Here is a 17589-nt window from a genome sequence, read left to right as displayed (position 1 = left end):
ACTAGATTTACTAAATAAGTCATTTCAAATTTTTGTTCATACATATATATATATATAAAACTTAAATATTACTTTTTAAAAATATATATATATTAGTTTTTAATTACGTAATGAAATATATTGAAATAATTATTCCTACTTTCTAATTAATCCTTCATTCAAATAATCTTTGTAAATCATTAAAAAAAAATAATAATAAACAAAATATCCGTAAATCTGATGTTAACATTGAATTTAATGTAAGAACGAATAAACGAATGTATGAAAGAAATCAATAAAATACGAGAATCGAATAAATGTTCATTTAAAACTATTCTTCTTTGAAAAATGTCTTCTAATAAGATTCCCTTGTTTTTTTTTTTGTTTTTTTTTTCAACATTGATATACAACAAATAATTACGTGTAATATACGACATTATTATTTATCTATTCACAATTTCCAATATGGGGGTTGAGTGAATCAAAATGAAATTAAAATTTATTCGAATACCTTTCAATATATAAATAATTGTATCTAGTAATAGTAGTAGTAGTAGTAAAATAGTAATAATAATAATAATAGTAATAGAAGTAAAAGTAGAAATATAAATAGTAGTATAGTAGTAGACTATTTCAATGGTTTTCTCTCTCGAAGATTGCTGCGATTTAACTTTTATCATGAGTAAGGATCTCAAACAACTTAAGAGGTCTTGCAATAGGGATAAGAAATCTAAGAAAAGTAGAAGAAAGAAAGAAAGATAGAAAGAGAGATAGAGAGAGAGAGAGAGAGAGAGATAAGGGAGAAGGGAGAAGGGAAAGGAAAAAGGGAAAATAAATGTATATACCTTGCCACTTGATTGTCCTTTTTAATTAGCTGCTGTGATCTTTTTTCTTGTTCGTTTTTCTTCTTCTTCTTCTTTAAATAAAAAGAGTATGTAAGGTAAGTGTGTAAGTGTGTAAATGTAAAGTATAAAGATTTAAAAAAAAAAATAAAAAAATAAAAATAGGGAAAGAAAATAAAGATGATTGAAAAGGAATAAAAGAAAGAGAGAGAGAGAGAAAGAGAGGGATAGAAAGAAAAGGGTGTAATAAAGATAAAAAGATTTAAAAGAGAGATTAAAAAAAAGTGAATAAGAGATTAAAATTTAGATTGAGATATAGAAATACAGAAATTTACAGAGGTAAATAAAGATAAAGAAGACAGAGAAATAGAAATAAAAAGATTTACAAAAGTAAAGAGAGAGAGAGAGAGAAAGTCAGAGAAATAGAAATACAGAAATTTACAGAAGTAGAGAAAGAGAAAGACAGAGAGATAGGAATAGAAAGATTTACAAAAGTAAAGAGAGAGAGAGAGAGAGAGAGAGTTAGAATTATAAAAATTAACAATAGTCAAGAAAGAAGAAAATAGAGATAGAAATAGAAAGATTTACAAAAATAAAAAGAGATAGTAAGAGAAAGTCAAAGGAATAGAAATACAGACATTTACAGAAGTAAACGAAAGAAAAAGACAGATAGAAATAGAAAGATTTACAAAAATAAAAAGAAATAGAAAGAGAGATAGAAATACAGAAACTTACAGAAGTAAAGAAAAAGAAAGACAGAGATAGAAATAAATAGATTTACAAAACGAAAAAGAGAAAGAATGATATAGAAATACAGAAATATACAGAAGTAAACGAAAGAAAAATACAGAGAGAGAGAGATAGAAATAGAAAGATTTACAAAATAATAAAAAAGAAAGAGAAGAAGAAGAAGAAGAAGAAGAAGAAGAAGAAGAAGAAGAAGAAGGATAAAGAGAATTAAAGAGAAAGTATAAAGATCAAGAAAATTGAAGAAAAGAAAAAAGAAAGAGAGACAGAGAGAGAGAGAGAGAGAGAGAGAGAGGAGAGATAGGACTATATGAACCACAAAGGTAGCGTGTCTTCTTAATTGTTAATGGGAGTAACGCCCATCCGATCTTCTACCGTAAGAGAACGAGTTTCAAAGTAGCATGTAACAACTGATGTGAGAGCGCAGGTAAGCTTCTTCATCCTCTTCTTCATCCTCTTCTTCATCCTCTTCTTGGGACGATGGAATTTTCTTCCTTTGCCGTTTAACAAATCCAGTATCTGTTCTTTTCAACACGATATCATACTCTCTTTTCGAATTTTATTTATCTTATATCTAATTCTTATAATTTCCCTTTTCTTCTTCTTCTTCATAGAAAGAGAGAAAGAGAAAGAGAAAGAGAAAGAGAGAGAGATTTCTCTCTTGAGCATATGACATCTATTTATTTGATTAATATTTGTAGACATTTTTACGATCGATATTATTTTGTAAAATAAATCATTATTAACCTGTTAACCGGGTGGGACGTATAAATACGTCAAACGTATTGCTTTAAAGCTAACAATACAAACCTTTGTACTTTATACATATATAAATAAAAATATTTTATATATATGTAATAATAATATATTAAATATATATTGTGTAAAATTATATATATATATATATATATATATATTTCATAATATCTTTTCATTTATTTTAAGCAATTATAATAATAAATAATATATTATAAATAAATAAATAAATATATAAAAAATAATAAAAATAAAATAATAAAAAAAGTTACATAATTAAAAAGGAAATTTCCCGATTAACAGGTTAATAATTAAATTGTTATAATTAAACACTATCTTATTCTTATTATATCCTAGATAAATGTAACATTCACGTATATCTCAACAATTTGATATTCCAATCAGATAACGGTAAATAAACGATGACTTTCATTAATATTGTTTCTTTTATTGATCTATTTCTTGTTGGTATACGTGTGTGTTGTGTGTGTGTGTATTTTTTTCCTCTTTTTTTTTTCTTTTGATCTTTACGATCACGATATTGAAAAATCGATCTCGTATCGATAACATTTATCTCTCTCTCTCTCCCTCTTTTTCTTTTTCTTTTTGAATACATAATACTTTAAATAACTTGAAAGTCAATGTTCCAAGTTCGAAATAATTATAAAAAAAAAAAAAAAAAAAATAAAGAAAAAAATTAAAAAGAGAGTATAAACGTATATCTTCCATTAAATTGAACAGAGTTCGTTCAATTTCTCAAGAAGAGATCTTTCCTCATAATCATCGAACATTAAAATCGTTGGGACTACCACATTATTTCAGAGATCGTACAAAATAATGCACTTACGATAAGTATACACATTCCTTGGTCAGAGCAATAAAATGTCTACCTTTATACACTCCTCATCGATAAACGTGCTGACCAAGGTGTCATAGTAACCGTGTATTCATAATATTCAATATATACAACCGTAAAAACTTTCTTTTTCAAACTCTTTCCCTTCGATAATATTCAAATTATTATAGTTTCTTTTTATTTTATTTTTTTTTTTATTACGCTACGATCGGAGCTGCAACATATAACCAATTATTATAATAATAACTAAAAGAAAAAAGAAATTATAATATGTAAAATATTTAAATATATATGTATATGTGCGTACTATTACACTTTTACTTTATCATTAATTTAAACGAAATTTTATGCAATTATTTTTTTTCTTTTAACTTAATCCACACCGTAGTAGCAATTACCAATTAATAAAAAATCTCGATATTAACTATAACGATGAATTAATAAAAATAAGAAAAAGAAAAATAATTGACCTTGATTGAAATCTATAGTTAAACAATAATTCGCATAGATAATTTTCCGTGTGCATTAGAATTGATTAGATGAATAATTAAAACGATACCGAATAAAAGTGTCGATAATGTATATATGTTTGACGTGTTTTTTCTTACATAAATAGTATAAAACTTACTCAAATGAGCTATATTACTTTGCGTGGAAATCATGACCATTTTTTTATGACCTGGTAACAATCCAGATGTTGGGATTATACTTATAGACACCTCATTCTGTGTTGGCCTATTACGATTTGCTTGTTGGTTTCGTCCGTTATCATTAATACGTGCATTATGTCGGAACGGCACACCTTGAATGTTATGCCTATAATTACTGACTACGTAGCTGCACACCTAGTTTTAAAATGAATCAGACATAGGATAGGTTTTTTTTTTTTTTTTTTTTGAACGACGAGGCAACGGGTTCGGCTACCACGTTACTGTTAATGGCTATTATTAATATTATTATTATTATTATTTTTATTTGGAACCTTAATTCAATCATTTTCTTTTGCTAAATAAGAACGTGCTAAAGTTTATACGAAACTATGATCGAATTTTTCTTGCTAACATTTATTCTTAATTTAATTAATTTTGATGGAATATTTGAACAATCAATTTCTAACTTAAAATTTAGAAAAAAAAAAATGTATAATACTTTATAAATGTACTGGTATTATGTTTATACTATATAATTGGTATTTTTTATGTTTATAAAGATGTGATATAAATAATAAGAAGAAAAAAATGAATATTATAAAAACAATTATGAAGAAAATAAACTTGATTTATAATATTCATTTTTCTAATCAATCGGCACTCACCGAAATTAGAATAAAAACAGCCAATAATGCAACGCCCAACCAAAAGTACCAAGTCTCCCAAATGTGTCGTGGTGGACGTTTCTGTACTACGAGACAACACTGCCAATTGCAACAACAATAAGGACAATATTTGTCTGGTGGACAAATGAATGGTTTTAATTCAGCATTATCGTATCCACTATCGTTTTTCAAATCAAAATTGCATTGATAATAAAAACGAGCCATTATACTATTAAAATAATAGTACTCGCTATCTTATCATATTTCATAGTTAAATTTAAATTTATACAAATGATATTCATTTTTCACTCTGTTGAAATAAATTTTATCGTTCGATTCAAACGCTATTATAATTTGAAAAATATTTGTTCGTTTATCAAACGCAACAACGGTCACGATTTTATCGATGAAGAAAAGAAAAACAAAAAAATGGAATTAAATTAAAATAGATTTTTTTCGACTAATTTAACACACTGTACAACTTGTTTAGCAGTCGACGTACGGTAAGCCGATGATCTGCCGAATGTTTTCATCGACTTGCTTGAACAGAACTTGAAACGAATCGATAAAACGTGTATATGGTATATCCTTATTTTCGTATAGTAAAAGCGGTCGATATTATACCAGAGTCTACATTAAAATGCTCTTATCGCAACTTTATCGGAACGATCAGTCACACTAGTTTTTTCACATTACGAATATAACTGTTTTATATATTTTCAAGAATTTATTCTATTCTTGTTATTGTGTAAAATAATTTTCTTTAATTATCGTTTTTTACTATATAAAAATATATATGAAGGATATCCCTAAGTAATGTTCTCCCATAATATAAGATGAATGTTGAAATAGGTTCAACTGAAAACATAAAAATTAATATTGAGTGGTATCATGAGGTGGTGGTGGAGGTGGTGGACCTCGTGGTGGGAAAGGTGGTCTAAATTGTGGTGGGGGTGGTGGTGGAGGACCACCTTGAGATACAGGAGGTGGTGGTGGATGTCTCCAGCCTGGTGGAGGTCGAGGTGGATTTGGTTGAAATTGTCCAAATTGTGGTGGTGGTCCCCCACTTGATGTCGGAGGTGGTGGGGGTGGGAATTGTCCTTGTGGTGGTGCTCCACCAGGCCAGTGTGGTGGTGGTGGTGCCATCATTCTGTTTTGCGCTTGCTGAGCTTGAGAGGTTGGTACAGGCATAGGTGGCAGTGGTGGTGGCATTCCAGGTGGTAAAGGTGGATGAGCAGCCATTGACATTGGTGGTAATGGCGGAGGTGGTATGCTTGAAGGTGGAAAACCACTTGATGGTGGTGGTGGCACTGGTGGTGGTGGTGGATGTCCCATCGGTGGACCTGGCGTAGCTGGTGGTGGTGGTGGAGGAACCACCATTCCGTGATGCATCACATGATGTTGAGGATGATGAGCCGCTGGATGAGGAACAGCGTTTGAATTTGGCATAGGTGGTGGTGCCAAAGGTGGAGCATCGGCGAATAATTGATGTGGTCTGTCAGCTTGACTTAACGGATTTTGTGCTGCCAAAAGTCTTTCCGCAGCACTTCCATGTCTTTCACCTTTCGCGTCACGTTTAAATGCATATGATACAGAAATAGGTCTGTTACAAAGGTACTGACCATTCATTGCTTCTATACTTGCATCAGATGCATCAAATGAAGCAAAATTAATAAATGCAAATCCTTTCGAATTACCGGTTTCTGGATCTCTCATTATCTGAAATAAAACAGAATGAGATCAAATTTCTGTTTTAATTTACACAAACGAACATCATGTTACATTATTATTTAATTATACATACTTTTGGAGTTTGAAGTATAACACCGAATGCACTGAATGTATCATATAATAACTTCTCGTCTACCTCAGGATCAAGATTACCAATAAAGATGTTTGCACCAACATCAAGATTCTTTTGATGAGCGCTTGCTTTATTGACTCTGATCGGTTTACCATACAGCTTTATCATGTTCATTATTTTAATAGCATAGTCTGCATCTTCTTCACCCATAAATTCGACAAATCCATAACCTTGATGCATTTGTGTAACCCTATCCTTTGGCATATGTACATTCACTGAAATACATTATATTTTATAATTATTAAATAAGAACAAACATTTAATATAAGTAGAATTATTATATTTAAACTTACCCACTGGGCCAGACTGAACAAATAATTCCCACATCAAAGATTCTGTCACTTTATCATCTAATCCTCCCACATATATTGTTGCATCTAAAAATACATGAAATATAAATTAGAAATCATACAATAATATAAACTAATTTTTTATTAAAATTAATTATAAATTACCTTGATTTCTTTCTGCTATTGGACCAGCTGCCATAATGTAGGTTAGGTATTTATATTACTCAAAAATACTTGATTACTGTAAAAATATAATAATAATAATTTTATCTTATTTCACTTTTTAGGCATTACAAATACACAAAATTATATTATTAAATTGCATACACTTATATTATTTATAAAATAAAACTATACTAGAGACAAATGCAAACAACACGAAGCCGGTGCAGATGAGGTTAGTTTGTTAAGAACGGGCTTTACTGATCATGCGCATACGAGAATCACTGTGATTGGACGATTTTAAACCGATGATAAAAATTTAAAATTGTTCTAACAAATATTACAATAGTTAAAAATATATTTTTTATGCAATATTATCAATATTTTCTATGGTGTCTGATATAATATAAGGTTTACAATATAATAAAATATTTTATTAAAGTATTTATATATATATATATATTTTTTTTAGGTAGAAAAATAAAGTTCAATCAATACTGTATCACTTATCATTTTCAAAATACATACATAATAAATCTTATTCTTTTATATATTATTTGGATTGTGATAATTAAAAATATATATATTTTTTTTTATAAAAATAATTATGATCCACACGAAAAACAAGCATCTCCATTTTTAATGGAACACATCAATTTTGAATCCATTTCATTATCATCCTCATCATCATTATCATCCTTATTATCATTCTCATTGGTATTTTTGTCGGTTTGCGTTTCTTTATTTATTTCTTTATTATTTGTGCATTGATTTTGTTCTTTTTTATTACTGTTAAATTTATTTGTATCTGATTGTGTTCGTAAACAGTACATACCAGTTTTTAAACCCTAGAAATATTAAATATAGCGTTCAGTAAAAATAAACTTTTAAGTAAGGTTTTAATTATTAAGATTAAGATACACTTACCATTTTCCAACCATAGAAATGCATTGAAGTAAGTTTATCAGTTGTCGGTTTAGCCATATAAACAGATATTGATTGTGATTGATCGATAAAAGGTCCACGTTCAGCTGCCATTTTAAGAAGTGTTTTTTGTGGAATTTCCCATATAGTTTTATAAAGTAATTTTGTATCCATTGGTATGTTATCAATATTCTGTAAAATATTATTATTATATTATTATAAGATATAATGAAAAAAACAAAACAAAAGAATAGATAATAAAAAAAGTAGAATGTAAATGAAAAAAAGGATAATTTACCTGAATCGAACCATTATTGGCTATAATGTCATTTTTCATTTGTTCATTCCAAAGTTGTAATTTAGTAAGCTCTCTCAATAAATGAGGATTAATTATTTGAAAATCTTTAGATGAAACATGTCTTGTATAAATATTGCTTTTATATGGTTCTATAGATTCATTATTTCCTAGAATCCGTGAAGTAGATGATGTTGGCATTAATGCAATTAACAATGAATTTCTTATACCAAATTTAGAAATATCTTTTTTTAATGTATTCCAATCCCATAAATCTGTCGGTGTTACATTCCACATATCATATTGTAAAATCTGTATATCCACAAAAATGTTAACAATTCAATAGATATTTAAAATAAAATGACAAGGGGGGGTATTGACAAAATTGTATGAGATTGATAACTTACGCCTTTACTAACAGGACTTCCTAAATACGTTTCATAGACTCCTTTTTCTTTTGCTAATTCACAACTGGCTTCTAAAGCTCCATAATAGAGAGTTTCAAAAATTTGTATGTTAAGTTTTTGAGCTTCTTCGCTTTCAAATGGATAACGCATCAAAATAAATGCATCGGCTAATCCTTGTACACCAATACCTGTAATAAAAATAAAATATATTAGTAAATATATTTAATTATAATTTTATACCATTTGTAAATAATACAATTTACCTATAGGCCGATGCCTGAGATTCGATGTTTTTGTTTCTGGAAGTGATTGTGGATATTGATTAACATCAATAATCGTATCTAAATTACGTGTGACAATTTTAGTTATCATTTTAAGCTTTTCAAAATCAAATTTTCTTTCTTTAGGATCCACGAACATGTTAACAGCAATAGAAGCTGAATTGCAATTAGCAATTTCATCTGAACTTGAATAAGCTATAATTTCGGCACATGCATTACTGGATTTAATAGTTCCTACATTTTGTTGATTTGTCTTGCTATTGCAGTGATCCTTATAAAGCATATATGGGTTACCAGTTTCTTCTTGTGATGCAAGTATGGCAGACCATAATTCTCTTGCTTTAATTTGTTGATTGTAATTTCCTTCCTTTTCGTACCTTAACAATAATTCACGATTTAAAATATAGATTACAATGAAATATTTTGTTACACATTGTAAAATACAAATTTACTTGATATATAATTTTTCAAAATCGTCTCCCCAAACGTCAGCTAATCCGGGAGATTTGCAAGGGCACATTAAAGACCAAACGTCGTCATCGAGAACACGTTTCATAAAAAGATCTGGTATCCATAAACCATAGGACATATTTTTTGCTCGATTTTCTTCCTTTCCTAAACAAAAATAATAATCGATATTAATATATCAATATTGTAATATAAAATTGATAAGTCAAATAAAATTAAATTACCAGTATTTCTCTTCAAATTTAAAAATCCAAATATATCTGCATGCCATGGTTCTAGATAAATGGTAAACGATCCTGGTCTTTTACTTCCATCTTGATAAACATATTCTGCTGTATTATTATAAACCCTTAACATAGGAACTAAACCATTGGATACTCCAAATGTACCAATTATTCGTGTGCCTCTTGCTCTGATACAATGGACATTTAATCCAATTCCACCACCAGATTTACTGGCTAATGCGCATCTCGTTAAAGTATCACAAATTCCTTCTATACTGTCAGAAGACATTGTCAATAGAAAAGAACTACAAAAAAAAAAGAAAAAAAGAAAAAGAAATATTATAATAATTTTATCGACTAATATATAACATAATTTATATAAACGTACTTTGACATTTGTTGTTTTATGGTACACGCAGTAAAAAGAGTTGGAGAACCATGTATAAAGTAACGTTCGGATAATAAATTATATGTTTCAATAACTCTATCAATATCTTCTTCATAAATTCCAACAGCTACTCGCATTAACATGTGCTGCGGCCTCTCGACAATTTTATTTTCAATTCTGAGCAAATAATTTTGCTCAAGGGTCTTGAAACCAACATAATCATAATGATAATCTCTTTCGTGAACAATAGCATTATTTAATTTAGTTGCATTTTTTTGGATAATGTTGAAATATCTTTCAGAAATGAAAGATATGTTTTTACCACTGTGCATGTTCTTCGTATTGTACAAATCAGATATTACTTCTGTGAAATGAATAATTTATATTTAATACAATTATTTCAATAATGAAAGATTACATACATGCATACATACATACATACATACATATATATATAAAAATATAATTTTGGTAAATGATTATTATACATACCATTAAAGACACTATTAGTTTCTTTGTGAAGATTAGATACTGCAATTCTAGCAGCTAACACTGCATAATCAGGATGCTGAGTACCCATACTTGCTGCTATCTCTGCTGTAAGATTATCTAATTCTGCAGTAGTTATACCAGGATATATACCATTTAAAGCTTGAATAGTAATTGCACACTAGAAATAATAATTAAAATTACTTAATGTACTTATTATAAAAATGTATTACCAAAAAAGTAACAGTATAAATTATTATTTTTAAAGGTCTTGATAAAGAAATAATTGAAACTATATTTTTAATTTATACTTACAGGATCAACATATTCCATATCCAATTCATAACATAATTTTTTAATTCTAGTTGTTATTTCATCAAAATGTACATCTTCCACCCGGCCACCTTTATTAAACAAAGATATATTTAAATGTATAATTATGAAAAATCATTTATCTTTTAACAATTTATAATTATTTTTTTTTTCATTATTTATAATTACCTCGATTAATTACGTGCAACTTCTTTGATCCAATCATTTTTTATAATGTTTTTAATAAAGTTTTTTTTATCTGTGCATAAAATGTTCTGTTTTGGCGCGTAACGGAAATGAAATGATATGAAGTATATTCAAATGTCACTTATTGTATCAGTTTTTATTAACCTACCATGTATATCAACCTTTAATAATGTTAGTTCATAAAATCAGCGTTAAAATATATTAAAGCATTATTTGCACATTCATTAAATTTGTTTGCATGAATATTACTCACTTATGCATCATTTTCAACTTCTGGACAAAATTAGGGCGCGTTTCTAACACTTTAACCTGATTGGCCTAGATTGAAGTAATCTGATACTGGACTATAAATATAATATAAATTAATTATAGATTAATAATTTATTAATATCTCATATATATTTTATAAATTATATAATACACACAAATATAAAATTGAATTTACATTTAAGGTATACTTACTGTAAATTCTTTTTAGGAACAAAAATAAATCATTTTATTTACATGAATAATAATTATACAAATAATTTCTAATTTTTCATCTATGTGGAATGGATAAAATAAAAGAATCTATCTCGTTTATAAATCTAAAGAATCAAAGCACATAAATCTGTGCTTTTAAGATGATCCTGCAGCTTGAGTTTCTTGTGTAGCTAAAAAAGAAAAATAATACAATTGATTTAATAAAAATATATATATATATATATATATATATATATATATGTAAATATATTTTTATATATAAATAATTTGTTAAATATTCATACCTTTGTAAGAATATTCCAAGGCAGTGGCAATCGTTCTCATATCACCTTCTATGCTTCGAGCCCAATTTTCGACATCACCAATTTCTTTCAAGGCACTTGAAAATGATTCCACTAAATTCAACCAGGATTGTGTCTGTTTGGCAAAATTGGTTGCACTGTGTTGTAATTGTTTAGCTTCAGCATCAAGCTTTTTTTGATTCAAATATGCCTGTGCTACCCTAAATATACATTAAACAATATGTAGAATTTATGTTTACAAATTAAGATGTGTAACACTTACCCAACATTTAAATGATCTACAAGTGCTTGAGTTAAATTGTTAGCAGCTTGAACAGCCTCCTTACGTTTCTGTTCTGTTAAAAAATTCTAATTTTAAATAGGATTCTTTACATCATATAATATTAATGTATAAACATGTTTGTGCTATCAATTTGATATATCAATTTTTATAGAAAATCCAATGTAACACATTTGTTACAGTAATCAATACACAAAATAAAATCTGCACTGTAATTGTAGCAAACATGTTTAAATAACATTAAAAAACATTATAGTACCTTGCCTTTCCTTTCTTGCTGCTTGTTTACTTTGGTGCTCCTTGACAATCGATGATAACATGTTTGATTTCTTTTCTTAACAGTGTTCTATATTCTACACATACAAAAATACACACGAGTGCTTTAATGATTTAATTTATGCAATATTATTTCTACTTAAATTATTAAATAAATAATTAAAGAGGTTATAATCGAGATACTGTTCATTTGTATTATTAAAAGTTACTACTTACATGTAAAATAATGTTACTTACAAGTATCAATATGTATATTGCTAACCATTGATTGCAGAAAACATTAATCTAATATTGTATTTTTTCGTATAAAAACAAAAGTATTGATATAAGGTTATGCAAAAATCAAAATTATTACCGCAATGGCAACACTGTTTTATTGATTGTTATTCATGTTTAGTTTGATTATTGGTAAGAGTAGTTAGGTACTATTAGTCGATCGAGTTGTTTGTAAACAACGGTAATCGAACACACGAAATTCCAAGATTGAGGTTGAGTTCGGGTTGTTGTTGCGATATTAATTATCGAATTATCGAATTATCGAAATTATTTTTCGTAATCGATTTTTCAATTTAAAAGTAATTAAATATTTGCAGTGAAAGTAGTTACATTTTTTTCTCTTAACTTGAAAATTTGTATAATCTGATTGGTTTAGTTGAGAATTTTCTTCGTATCATAGATAGCGCTGATTTAAATTTCTTTAATTTTCCTTTTTCAAGATAACGATGATGGCGTCCAGTTTTCGATGGTGCTTAGTTGACCTGTTGATAGTCAGATTGAAATAAAAGCTTAAATAAAAAGAATAATAAGATTATTGCGAATGCAGATAAATTAAACAAATGATACGTTAAAGTTGAAAAGTGAATTATTATGATCGTCTTATGTGACGATCAATATTTTATCAGAGATAATTATTTTTAACCGCACAATGCTTCAACATTTAGTGCTTATGAAAATTATCAAAGAAGTATTGTTATTACGTATGCGTTTGATATAAATTAACGCGCAATGATTCCTATCATTACACACGTTCATTGAATAATATATAATATTCAATAACGAATATTCTTCAAGCAGTTTCAGTCACGTTATTGATGATATATAAAAATGTAATGAGATTTTGTGATTGTGTGTGAAATTTAAATTAACATCTACATTTTTATTATTATTATTTTTATTTGAAAATATATATTTACTATTTTCTCTAAGAGAGAATGGCAATTCGACTTACACTGGAATGTGGACATGTATCAATATTACGTGAGCGTATCTCGCCAGAAGGTTTTACACATGACTGGGAAGTTTTTGTACGAGGAGTTGACAACACAGAAATACATCACTATATTGAGAAAGGTAATATTTTTTTTGTTCAATACGAAGATTAACGTTTAATCAAGTCACATGAAATATTTTCGACTTTTTTTACTTTAATACATTGTTATTTATTTATTTTCAGTTGTGTTTCAACTACATGAAACATTTCCAAAACCTAAAAGAGTAGTAAAGGAACCACCTTATGTGGTCAAAGAATCAGGGTATGCAGGATTTATGATCCCAATTCATGTTTATTTAAAAAATAAGGATGAACCAAAAAGATTTCAAATTCTTTACAAACTTAATTTACAACCTAGAGGAAGGATTATTAATAAAGTTATACGTCATATTGAAATAATAAATAATCCATCGGAAGAATTTAAAAGAAAACTTTTAAAAGGAGGCGGTGTTAGTATCATCAAACAATTTTATTTTACTTAATAAAGAATTTTTATAAAAATCTAATACATATATCTAACATGTTATTTCAATTTTATATTCACAGTGTACAATATCCAATACTGAGAGTACATCAGACAGAGGTGAGATAAAAACTCCCGTTATGGTTGGTAAACCAAAGTTATCTATTGGTGAGCAAAAGAAGCATCGCCCAATAGAATCCAAGACGTCTAACTCGTTCGCTGAATTATTTGGACCTCCTATAAAGACGGCGAAAATATCTCCTGAAAATAAAAAGGTAATCCAATCTGATAAAAGTAATACTGTCAAACCTGTAAGTGTATCTGAAAAGGCTGATAAAGTAGATAAAGTAACTAAAAGTAAAGACAGTCCTCATAAGGATACGAAGAAAGATAAAACAGAAGAAAAGAAGGATAAAAAGGTTAAGGATCCTTCAAAGGAAAAAAGTAGAAGTAAGGAAAAATTAAAAAGACCATCTAGTCCTGGAAGCAAAGGTTATTCGAGTCCAACGAATAAACGATTTTCTCCTTCTTTGGTAAAAAGGCCTCGTAGTTCTTCACCTTCTGTTAAAAGGTCATCACCACCGAAGTCTAAAGAGAAAGATTTAAAAAAGTCTGTTCAAGAAAAAGAAAGAGAGAAGGATAAAGAGAAAGAGAAAGAGAAAGAGAAAGAAAAAGAAAAAGAGAAAGAGAAAGAAAAGGAGAAAGAAAAAGAGAGAGATAAGGATAAAGATAAAGATAAGGACAAGGACAAGGATAAGGATAAGGCTAAAGATAATTCTAAAAGTTCCTTGGATATAAACAAGACTGATAAAAAGAAGGAAAAGAAGAAATATAAGGACGACAATTATAAAGAGAAAAAAGAAAAATACAAGGAAGGTGAACGTTCTAGTGTTAAGGAAGCACAGAAGATAAATGATAAGAAATTAGAAAAGTCTGATAAAGAGAAAGAAAAATCTCAGGATTATAAGTCAATAAAGGATGGTAGAAAATCTCCCAAACCCGTTAAAGAAGGCGATAAAATTAAAGACGATAAATTACCAAAAGTCGACAAATTGGAAAAAAGTGAAAAGTCGGAGAAGGTTAAGGAAAATAAAAGTGATAAAGATAGGACGAAGCATAAGCACAAGAAGAAAGATAAAAAAGAAAAGAGAGATAGCAGTCGAGAAAGAGAGAAAAAGGAAAAACGAGATAAATCCAAATCATCTGCAGAAAAGCAAAATAATGTGCCAGCGTCGTCTAATCCTCTTTCCATGCTTTTTGCATATATGCCGGAAAGAGATAGTAGCGATTCAGCACCGTCCGTAGATGAAGAATCCTTCGCTGAAAGTAAAACCATAAATTTGAATGCAAGAAAGGAATTTGAGGATACAGCTCCCTCGACTGTTTCAACGGATCAAGGAACAACAAGACCACCTTCGCCGCCACCTGTAAATGAAGTAAAGAAAGATAAAAGTGATCGTAATAAAAGGGATAGACCCAAAAGTAGTAGAGGAGAGGAAAGGGAAAGTAAAAAGAGGAAACGAAGAAGTGAGAGTAAAGGTGATGACGATCATAATTCTAAAAGGGAAAAGGACAGGAGTCATTCGACTTCACCATTGCTGGAATTGGTATCCTCTAGTCAGTCACCAGTCGTGGTGGATGGCGATTCTATTCGAGATATTGTAAAAGAAAAGAATGAACGTAACATGGTTGAGCAAATGAATAAAAAAGAAGGAGAAACTGATGGGGAACAAGTGGCACCAGATTCTACCAATTGTACTTTGGTAGAATCCGACTCTGGTGAAGCTCCCGTATTTTCCGAAGATTATGTGTCGCAGTTGAAGGATCTGCAACACAAGATAATGACGATACAAGATAATGATGAATTGCAAAGAGTTGTTCGTGTTATTGAAGAGACAGGTCAATACGAAATTACTAAGAAGACATTTGATTTTGATTTGTGTGCTCTCGATCGCAGAACAGTACACCGTCTTCAAAAGTTTTTTTCTGCTTCATGACTATCTGTAATATAAAACATGACACTTGTTATTGTTGTTTTTTTTTCTTTTTTTTTCGTTAAATTATATATAATATATTGCTGTATGCTAAAGTCATATTTTAAATCATTATCGATTTATTAATTATTTCGCTATGTGATAAAATGTTTATCATATAATATTCTAGTAAAAAAAAAACTTCCTTACTTCTAATCATTTTAAAAGAAGAAATCATTTTTATATTAGAATTATATACATTGCATTGTTTTAATTGCAATATATTTAAAACATTATATACAATATGGTTTAATTCAGCCAAATGAAATCATTCGTATAAATATATATATATACGTAGGTAGTATAAAGAAAGTTATGTGCATTGAACTATGTATATATAGATATATATATAGGAATATATATCTATTAAATATTTTTCATTTACTAATTTTAATGGTAATTAAATGAAAGTGATAAAATCGTATTATCTTTCATGACGATTTTTTTTTTAAATCTAAATAGATTTTACAAAACCTTCGATGATCATCACGTAAGATTGTTTTATTAGTTATTTATACGAATAATATGAAAAAGAGAAATAAAAATAAAAACAAAAGAACAGAAGAATAATATTAAAAACTTAAACGCAACATTTAGTTAGTATTCATATTTTTTTCTAATCTAAAAGAGAATAATTATAAATAATTATTTAATAATTGAAACCCGTTCAAACGCGTTATTTTATATATATATATATATATATATATATATATATATATATATATATATATGTTTACAGAGTGTTATGTAATTGATGGTATAAGTGAATAAGGAATGATTATACATGAAAATATGTAAAAGAATTATTATTTTATATATAGAGTGTCTTGTAATTGGTGGCACAAGTGAGGAGGGGGTGATCTACATTCTCGAATTTCTGTAGAATCATCTTCTGCCAGCTTGTATCATCGTTTACAGGATACTTTGTATTATTATCATGCGTTTATGTACTGATCGATAAATAATTCTTGAGAGATTTTATTTATAATAATTATAAAGGTGGAGACTGTAAATATATATATAGATATTGCGTATTTACGAAAATACACGATGTATAATATTTAACAAAATGTTGATAGGAGAATTTGATATTTTAGTTCTATCATATTTTAATAGTAATCTTTCTCTTTTTTTTTTTTTTTCTTCCATATAGAAAACAAAATGGCATGGTATCAACAAATGTAGGAAGCATAATTTTTTTTTTTTTTTAACAGACATTAATTTTATCATCATTAGTTGTTTATTAGAATTGAAATGTAATGAATTTTATCTCCTATCTCATTTATCATCATTTGCTGAAGATATATTTATAATTATGCATAAAATACTTTTCAGGGGATTTTGTATAGAACATTATTGAAATTATATATGCATTTATTGTAATAATTCAAAACAACAAGTACAACTTCATCGTGTATAAAAAATAAAAAAAATAAAATAAAATAAAAGAAGTAAAAAAATAAAAAACAAAAGTGAAACGTATAATATAAATATTTGATTGGTGATTTAATTTTAAAATTAGTTTTAGAAGAAAAATTTCCTACGTAAATTTCTTCTTTCCGAATTATTATTCCCCTGAAAAGTTGCTTAGAATCGTTTTTAAGATAATCACGTATATATATATATATATATTTATTTATTCATATTTAGTATTAATAATAATAATAATAATAATG

At 28.0% G+C, this 17589-nt stretch overlaps 5 protein-coding genes across 9 annotated transcripts; 1 reads left to right on the top strand and 4 right to left on the bottom strand.

Annotated features, from left to right (window-relative positions):
* Positions 1–3453: 3453 nt before the first annotated feature.
* On the bottom strand, positions 3454–4720 carry LOC107068615 (uncharacterized). Its single transcript, XM_015325242.2, has 2 exons — positions 4496–4720; positions 3454–4025 (listed from the first exon to the last, which is right to left on the bottom strand). The coding sequence occupies exons 1-2, from the start codon at positions 4718–4720 to the stop codon at positions 3669–3671; spliced, it is 582 nt and encodes a 193-aa protein (XP_015180728.1). The 3' UTR covers positions 3454–3668.
* A 647-nt stretch (positions 4721–5367) lies between these two features.
* Spx (Spliceosomal protein on the X) lies at positions 5368–7095 on the bottom strand. Its single transcript, XM_015325239.2, has 5 exons — positions 6977–7095; positions 6815–6890; positions 6653–6736; positions 6300–6574; positions 5368–6214 (listed from the first exon to the last, which is right to left on the bottom strand). Exons 2-5 carry the CDS (start codon positions 6846–6848, stop codon positions 5369–5371), a joined length of 1239 nt encoding a protein of 412 aa, XP_015180725.1. The 5' UTR covers positions 6849–6890; positions 6977–7095; the 3' UTR covers position 5368.
* Positions 7096–7223: 128 nt separating this feature from the next.
* LOC107068611 (ribonucleoside-diphosphate reductase large subunit) lies at positions 7224–11407 on the bottom strand. 3 transcript variants are annotated; one of them, XM_089178870.1, is made up of 13 exons: positions 11269–11407; positions 11060–11150; positions 10789–10967; positions 10603–10691; positions 10291–10468; positions 9799–10162; positions 9411–9715; positions 9171–9333; positions 8701–9095; positions 8438–8625; positions 8034–8342; positions 7739–7927; positions 7224–7659 (listed from the first exon to the last, which is right to left on the bottom strand). In XM_089178870.1, exons 3-13 carry the CDS (start codon positions 10823–10825, stop codon positions 7417–7419), a joined length of 2460 nt encoding a protein of 819 aa, XP_089034996.1. In that variant the 5' UTR covers positions 10826–10967; positions 11060–11150; positions 11269–11407; the 3' UTR covers positions 7224–7416. The 3 variants fall into 3 exon arrangements, with proteins under 3 accessions (XP_089034996.1, XP_089034997.1, XP_015180722.1); XM_089178871.1 differs by having other exon boundaries at positions 10789–10950; XM_015325236.2 differs by lacking the exons at positions 11060–11150; positions 11269–11407 and having other exon boundaries at positions 10789–11030.
* Blos1 (biogenesis of lysosome-related organelles complex 1 subunit 1) lies at positions 11275–12540 on the bottom strand. Of its 3 annotated transcripts, none has more exons than XM_015325240.2 (5): positions 12385–12540; positions 12131–12224; positions 11854–11926; positions 11574–11791; positions 11275–11459 (listed from the first exon to the last, which is right to left on the bottom strand). In XM_015325240.2, the coding sequence occupies exons 2-5, from the start codon at positions 12189–12191 to the stop codon at positions 11425–11427; spliced, it is 387 nt and encodes a 128-aa protein (XP_015180726.1). In that variant the 5' UTR covers positions 12192–12224; positions 12385–12540; the 3' UTR covers positions 11275–11424. The 3 variants fall into 3 exon arrangements, with proteins under 3 accessions (XP_015180726.1, XP_089034998.1, XP_015180727.1); XM_089178872.1 differs by having other exon boundaries at positions 12131–12217; positions 12385–12528; XM_015325241.2 differs by having other exon boundaries at positions 12364–12517.
* A 333-nt stretch (positions 12541–12873) lies between these two features.
* On the top strand, positions 12874–16503 carry ear (ENL/AF9-related super elongation complex transcription factor). The gene is made up of 4 exons (XM_015325237.2): positions 12874–13253; positions 13354–13497; positions 13601–13866; positions 13964–16503. The coding sequence occupies exons 2-4, from the start codon at positions 13359–13361 to the stop codon at positions 15875–15877; spliced, it is 2319 nt and encodes a 772-aa protein (XP_015180723.1). The 5' UTR covers positions 12874–13253; positions 13354–13358; the 3' UTR covers positions 15878–16503.
* The last annotated feature ends 1086 nt before the right edge of the window (positions 16504–17589 follow it).

Source organism: Polistes dominula, unplaced genomic scaffold, assembly GCF_049000335.1.
Source record: "Polistes dominula isolate Pdom_NZ unplaced genomic scaffold, Pdom_raw_medaka contig_18, whole genome shotgun sequence".
Taxonomy (NCBI): Eukaryota; Metazoa; Arthropoda; class Insecta; order Hymenoptera; family Vespidae; genus Polistes; species Polistes dominula.
Note: the sequence above shows the minus strand (reverse complement) of the source record. Positions and strands in the feature narration are given on the sequence as shown.